This window comes from Cupressus sempervirens, chromosome 3, assembly GCF_028749045.1.
Source record: "Cupressus sempervirens isolate cs-2001-9-10 chromosome 3, ASM2874904v1, whole genome shotgun sequence".
NCBI classification, from domain to species: domain Eukaryota; kingdom Viridiplantae; phylum Streptophyta; class Pinopsida; order Cupressales; family Cupressaceae; genus Cupressus; species Cupressus sempervirens.
The window spans coordinates 984,100,496-984,107,977 of NC_143120.1; the positions used below are offsets into that span (position 1 = coordinate 984,100,496).

The 7,482-nt window shown below is 29.4% G+C and overlaps 1 protein-coding gene across 1 annotated transcript; it reads right to left on the reverse strand.

Annotated features, from left to right (window-relative positions):
* Positions 1–1,587: 1,587 nt before the first annotated feature.
* LOC149570051 (agamous-like MADS-box protein AGL66) lies at positions 1,588–4,451 on the reverse strand. The gene is made up of 10 exons (XM_089817079.1): positions 4,318–4,451; positions 4,086–4,187; positions 3,630–3,645; positions 3,434–3,495; positions 3,292–3,316; positions 3,136–3,197; positions 2,615–2,712; positions 2,381–2,451; positions 1,941–2,041; positions 1,588–1,849 (listed from the first exon to the last, which is right to left on the reverse strand). The coding sequence occupies exons 1-10, from the start codon at positions 4,449–4,451 to the stop codon at positions 1,588–1,590; spliced, it is 933 nt and encodes a 310-aa protein (XP_089673205.1).
* Between the last annotated feature and the right edge of the window lie 3,031 nt (positions 4,452–7,482).

Here is a 7,482-nt window from a genome sequence, read left to right on the forward strand (position 1 = left end):
TGAATCCTTTGATTTAGAGTTCTTGTGATGTTCTTGGATTTGTGGTTTGATTGTGGTTGTGACCCATTTGGCATTAGTTATCCTATCTCAATGGGTGGTGTCTTTGAAGCCTAGGTTAGGAGGTGAGCTCTCCATGGTATGTTCAAATCTTATTTGCGGGTTTTGTGGGTCCATGTTGGGTAGCTTGGGAGGCTTTGAACTTCCTATTGGAACCTTGTGAGGAAAGGAGTTCATGATTGTTGTGATCAAGTGTTGTTGTTGGAGAGTTCTCCATTTCTTACCTTTGTTCCTTCAATGTATTGTATGAGTTGAGTGATGAGATTTCCACTCCATATGTAATTCTTCTTGCATGGTATGAATCTTAAAGTTTAAATAAAATATGCCATTGTTGATATAATTGGTTGAAAATATTGTGTGAATCCATCTCCTTATATGTTGTAGTAGTAGTGAAAGAATGGAAGAATGTTTCATTATGTAGCTTTCATGATCATGTATTGTAGAATTAAGTTCTTCCAATTTCATTGAGTTATATAGTTCATGAAAGGAATCTAAGAAAAAATAGAATGCATAAGAGAAAGAAAATTGGGAGATCAAATCCTGAATTCGATAGTACAGGCTTGGCCTAGAGTTGCACGTCTTGCAAATCTGAGAATAGAGTGTTTCTCCTTGTTTGCGAGAGTTGAAGGTCCCAAGTCTTTTGCTTCAACTTTATAGCTACTTTCAACATGGGTTCATTGAACACTACCTAATTCTATTTGTGTGTAGACTTGTAAGGAGCCTCCTTAATTATTTTAGGAAGAGTTCAAATGCTGCCAGATAAATGCAATGTGTGGGATAGTATTGTAGTATTCCAAAGACACCCATTGAAATAAAAATATATAGAAAATGAAAGTGACAATATAATGATGAAGCGTAGGTGAATTGTAGCATTACAAATATTAGTAGAAGAAGTATTAGAAAAAATAATATGGAAGTACTTCCTTCACATATGTTAGGCAGAGTGATTTGTTTTAGACATCAGAATTAACATTTGCACTATCTCAGTTTTAAGAAACCCTAACTGCAATGGAATAGTAAATTTAAAATGAACATTTTGGATTCTCTAGTTGTAAACAAATTAGCCCTACTCTGAAATTAATGGAAGAAAAATAACAGCATAAACAACTTTAAAGAATAATATAAAAAATAGACCACCAAACTACATCATTAATGGATCTACATATGAATTTAGTTTGTTTTGGTGAATCTACATGTCAAGAAGAATAGGAAACTTAGAGGCTTCAAATGTTGTTCCAAGAAATCAAAAATCAGAAAAAGTTACTTTTCTAAATTATAAGAAATAAGTATTAACTATTGTAACTTTGTGTAATAGAATTTAATATTGCAATTTCATTGATAGTTTGAAATGTCAAAATGTAAAAATTGGCACATGAACTAATAATTGAAACAAAAAATTGCAATGAAAAAGATATGTTTGAAACTAATTACAGTTGTTTGAAATATTTTTAAGATCCTTTCTGGAAAACTAAATCTAATATCGTTTTCAAAAGTGTCAGCAAAAACATTATAAACATGCATATCAATGCATTACATCATTGATGAAGGCGCCATCAAGTCAACACCATATGTTGATTGCAATTGGGATGGGAATATCATTGTAGAGCCATAATCACTGCCCACCATATCATGCTCAACATGCTCATCACTATTGTTGTCTTCAATAGGGAGATAATAATATCTCAAATCTGATATATTGGATTCACTTGCATGATTTCCAAGTTGCATACTTCCTCTGTGTTGTTGTAGCGATGGATAAATTGTTGTAGCCATGCATTCTACCCCACTGTCCCTTCATTTCAAGAAGCCAAACACTTATTCAATGTCAAAATATTTGTAAACATTTATCAGTGCCATGAATAACAAAAGTTTTAAAGACATACCTGATGCTGAAGATGCTATCAGTATTGGCAAGATCTACAGAGTTTTGGTCTCTCTGTGATATCTGGCTTAATATTTGACTCTCACTTGAACTATTTTGTGGCTGCTAATATCAATATAATTCAAATTCAAATTTATAGTTAACAAAATAATTTATCATCATTTAATGTATCTATTTCTAATGCACATTAGTATGAAACATTTTGAAAGTTTAGCCAGTCTATTCCATTCATTAGATATGACAAAAGAAAATTTTGGGGCATTGCTCAAATGATACATATCTATATATTTTGATCGTCCGTGTACATTTTGAGAAAAAAATGGAGAGAAAAGTTTTGGCATTAAATGAGTTATTTCTATATGAAAATTTATCTTCACTAATATATGGAAAATACTATTTAAAAAAAAAACAAAATTTTGATTTCTCACAAATGGAACATACCTGCATATTTGATTGACCATGGATGTTAGCTTGGCCATACGAGACTATGCCAGATTGTTCAAGAAATCTTTGTAATATATTTGAAAATTGTTTTGAAGTAAAATATAATTTTCTTAGAATTTGAAAATAATATAATTATCAAAACTAATTGTTATACTGGTTTTTTAATATTAAAATTTATATGATATGTTTACAAAAAGACATTTAATGAAATAGAAGTGGATTTCTCTACCCTTTTAAGTTGAACTTTAATTAAGGATTCTTCCAGAACTCTCTCATAATACTCTGCATCCTGTACTGAAGTTATCATATTAGGATCTACTTTCAAACACCTGCAAATTTAAAATAAAAAAAGAATTATTATATGAAACTTCAATATATTTATGTAAACTTTTTATATTTCTATTCTTTACAAACTCAAAAATAGTTCCTTAAGATCCCACAAATACTGCCTGGGCATTTGATTTATACAAAAAGTAACAATATGATTTTTGATTTTTATTTTTGTAATTTTAGTGAAGGGGAGGGTTACAAAGAGAACGAGTTCATAGAAAGGGAGGGATAATTTGATTGGAAATTGAATAAAAGTATAGGTAGCATTGATATGAACAGTGAAATCAATGAAAAACGTTAATAGATATTTTTCATATCAGTAATTGCACATGTTTAGATGTTTTTAAGATCAAAGTACTAAATTACAAAGTACTATAATTTAATGGAAAAAATATTACTTCAGATTAAGTAAGAGACTCTACCTTAGTGTTGATTCTGCATTCAGTAGCTGCAATTTCCATGTATTAATTTCTCTTTGAATCTCCTATAAATTTATCATAATAATTATACATCAAAATTGGATCATAACTTAAAAAAATAGAAATCATTGTTCTTTTTCATGGTGAAATCAAGCATACCTCAACATTTGGAATGTTTCCTGAGCTGTTGATGATAATGCATAGTCATGGATAGAATGTAGAAACACTCATTAGTAAGATATTACATAGTAAAAAGGGTTTTACTACATGTACAAAAATAATAGATAAATTTTTAAAAGACCTTGATAAATGATTGGCATGATCATTGTCGCTCTTCAATTTCTTCAATATTTCATTTAAAAGCTACTAAGACATGTCATAAAATAACATTTATTTATGTCTAATTCTAAGATTTGGTTTCTACATTAATAAATTATTCACAAAAATAAATTACACCGCAAAGAAGAAAAATTAAATTAAAAATTGTAGATTGAGACTTCTTGATTTTGAAGCCTGTATATTTGTCATATTTCATAGAATTTATACCAAATAGAGAACAAATATGACAAAAATATTAGTTATAAAACCAAACTAAACATGAACATAATTTTATTCAAAACTTAATCTTGTTAGAGGTATGTAGGTGAAAAAGCTACAAGAAAGTGGGTATAATATTACTGTTAATTGCAATACATTTTTATACAAATTGTCTATTCAAACTTTCATATAAGTTCAATAATGGAGCAGTCTTGTTCATAGACAACTTATAACTAAGATTAATGAAATTTTATATTTATTCTTTGTAAAAGATCTATCTTATTAAATGAGTAATTTGATACAAGAATATTGGAATTGAAGTGAGCATATTATATGTAAAAAAATAAATTGAAATGTAAAAGTAAATATTATGAATTTCATTTTTATCTTTTTAAGATATTGCAAAAAGTCCATACCTTCCTCTCTCATGTTCTAGTAGATCAACATAACAAACTATAACATCTTTTGTCAATCTAAAAAGAAAATGAAAATTTAACATTGTAATATAAAATAAAATAGAATGAACTTTAATTGAGAATTCCCCTAATGCTATTCATTTATTTCATATGAAATACTATACATAGTCCAAAGTATATTCACCATATTTGAAGTGTTCCTTAAATATACAACATATGAAATAAATCTCTTTAGTAAATATCAATATCACATAGAATAGAGAGTTCATAGGCCTTCTTAATAAGTCCATTTTTCCTCTTGGAATAGGTAACTTGTCTGTTTACATTGTTTTCTATTTTCTTGATCTGAAGTTTAACTCTTCCCATCACAAACAATATATAATATATATAATAATAAGATTTATTTAAGAGAAAAGGGAGAATACCTATATGAAAGTAAGACAAAACTTATATTTATCTGCATTATTCATTTAAAACAATAAAAATTCATTAGTAAGATGAAAAATAATATTTTAAAATAAAAACAAAATTAAATATATTAACAAAATATTCAATCATATATTAAAAAATAATTATCAATTATTTCAATAAATAATTACCAAATGTTTCAATAAAACATTCGATTTAATATAATGATATGTTTAGAATAAAATATAATTGCTAATTAGGAAAAGTAAGTTATAGATTTTAAAGAAAATGATAGGTTTAACTTGTTAAAAATTGGATACTGATTGAAAACATATGATTGAAACTGCAAATAAATTGGAACTGAAAATGCTAAGATCTTGTGGATAGCATGGTTGAAACTCTGCTACTGCTAAGAAGCATTTTATTTATAATAAAAATCTCATTAAGATGCAAAAATATATAGATCTGTCAATTTTTTGTTCCTAATGCAATAAATAAAAATGATGGTTTATCTAACAAGTTGGTTATTTGATCAACTTGAAGTTTTACTCCTGCTACAAAATACATGATTTATTTTTAATCTTCAAGTCAAATTATGAAATGTGTTTTTTCATAGAATACCGGTAGAACGGACTACAAAGGTTCAGGTTAGACATGCAAGAATACAAATAAAACCCTAATAACCTTAAAATAATTATCAATGGAGGATAGAAGAATACTGTTGTAGTATTATTTTTTCTTTTGTTGATAATTATTTTAAGGTTATTAGGGTTTCATTTGTATTCGTGCATGTCTAATATATGCATCAAAAAACATTCCAATGCATGTGGTTGAATTTTCCTCTACTTTCTTTGTTTCTTTTTGTGAGAACCACATACATTGGAATGTTTTCTGATGCATATATTAGACATGCACAAAAAAGAAGCATTCCCCTTGGAAAAAACTCCATGCCTGCAAGTTGCAATGGCTCTAGTTCATTTATGGCTTTCAAAAAGCAATATTATTGTTAGAAGAAAAACTTGTAAAAGCAATAAAATTGTTAGTTAAAAAAAACACTATTATCATTAAAGATTTAATGGAATGGAGTCATGCCCTTCAAATGAAAAAGAGCTTGTATAGCACAAATCAATTTGAACCAATCATAGTACAATCCTTTTTTTATAAGAAAATGAATGCATAGAAATCTTTACTCATAATTAAGCCGATAGGCTTATTTGTGAGAGCTTTGCTCCTAGTTTTTGCAAATTTCTGCCGCCAAATTGTTAGCCTCATCAGAATTTCTATAGAATTTGGCTGAAAAAATCAAAATAAATCTTTCTATTCTTTCCCTTTGATTTCTTTCCTTTTATTTTCTCTCCTCTTTCATCGATTGTGTCTTGCTATTTCCTTTTCAATAGTTGTTTTTGGGCATTATATATTGCCATAGTTGTTTGAGATTTTATTTCGCAATGGTGGTAATGGCTACCGATTGAAGGTTTTGACACATTATATTCTGCATTCTTTACAGGATCTGGTAAGTTTTTCTTCCTCTTGAGCTATTCTATATCCAGGGATCGTAATTGTTATATAGTTTTCATTTCTAAATTTTTAAATTTTTTCCTTTCTCAAATGGTGTGTTTTCTATATCCACGGATTGTAACTATTCCCTTTCTCAAATGGTGTGTTTTGTATCTAAAAATCTTCATTTCCCCCTTTCTCAAATCATGGGTTTGCTAAAATGAGCATACCTAATTAGCGTTGACAGAATATGAAAACCTTGGTAGATTTATTTTTCTTTACACCTTGTCTTATTTAAGGGTTTCGATACTATTAGATGCTCAATGAAACAAATCTGGATGCCTTCCCTTCCAACACTGTCTTTTCCATATCCATCTTCATATTTGCTTGTTTCATTTGACCAATAAATGTCAAACCTTCATTCTCGTGACCTTCTTGTGCATATCCAGCAATCATGGAGAGAAATATTTTATTGTGCAACTAAAAACTGAAATTCAATAAAATATGACCAAACAAAATATATACAAAAATCTCATGCAAGAATCTTTTATTGTGCACTTGTCAGGTTCTTTGGCCAAGTTCTATGATTCCAGGGTTTGGGATCTTCTATTTGGGAAGATACCTTGGTAGTGGGTATCAACAGGCAGCGGCCTCCTCCCTCCTAACCCTTATGATAGCCCCACATCCCTACTCTGGCTGGCACTAATGCAGTGACGCCCTATTGTCCAGCACAACCTGGAGGTGTCCATGACCTCCTTATTAGAGTCTTCTAAAAACATAAATTCACTAAAATCACCAACAATATTTAACTTGCAATTGTTAACTTGAAGGAGATTGTATTTGCATGGCAAAGGACATGTATATATTGTTTTATAAACTCTGATTTAAAGGTAAAACTCTAGACAGTTCCATAACTGTGACTACAAAATTTAAATACCCAAAGGGTTCCATGGGAAGGAATGTAGCAAGATATATTGTGGTTAATCTCTCAATCCCCTTTCAAATTTTTTCCAAAGCATATGTGCAAATGTTTTAAATTGTGTTTTTGTCAATGCTAATCAAACTGGTCCAAATTGTGAAATAGTCACAGTGATATTTGAGTTCACTTAATGATGGTGAACCTTATGGCAGTTTAGATCATTGAAGATCACGTGAAAATGTTTTAAATGGTGTCAGGATATATTGTGGTCAATCTGTGAATCTCCTTTCAAACTTGTTCCAAAGCATATGTGAAAATGTTTTAAGCTGTGTTCTTGTCAATGCTGATATTAGGGTGCAACCAGCGTATTTTACTAAGACCACAAAAAATGAGATCCAACACCCACCAAACAATTTAATCATTCCAGCAGCTTATCAAATTTACAATCAATCCTCTTGGAAACTTAACTCAACTTTTCAAAGTGTTTAGCTAAGCCTCTTTCAAAAAAGTGTTCAGCTTGTGCACTAAAATAAGCCTCTCTAAATTTCAAAAACTTTGTGATTATTAAACAAA

Coding starts and splice junctions, on each gene's coding strand:
- LOC149570051 (XM_089817079.1), bottom strand. CDS start 4,451: ATGGGAAGAGTTAAACTTCAGATCAAGAAAATAGAAAACAATGTAAAC. Junction 2,452..2,614: donor AATTAAAGTTCAACTTAAAA/GGGTAGAGAAAT, acceptor CAAATATATTAC/AAAGATTTCTTGAACAATCT. Junction 2,042..2,380: donor ATGGTCAATCAAATATGCAG/GTATGTTCCATT, acceptor TGATATTAGCAG/CCACAAAATAGTTCAAGTGA.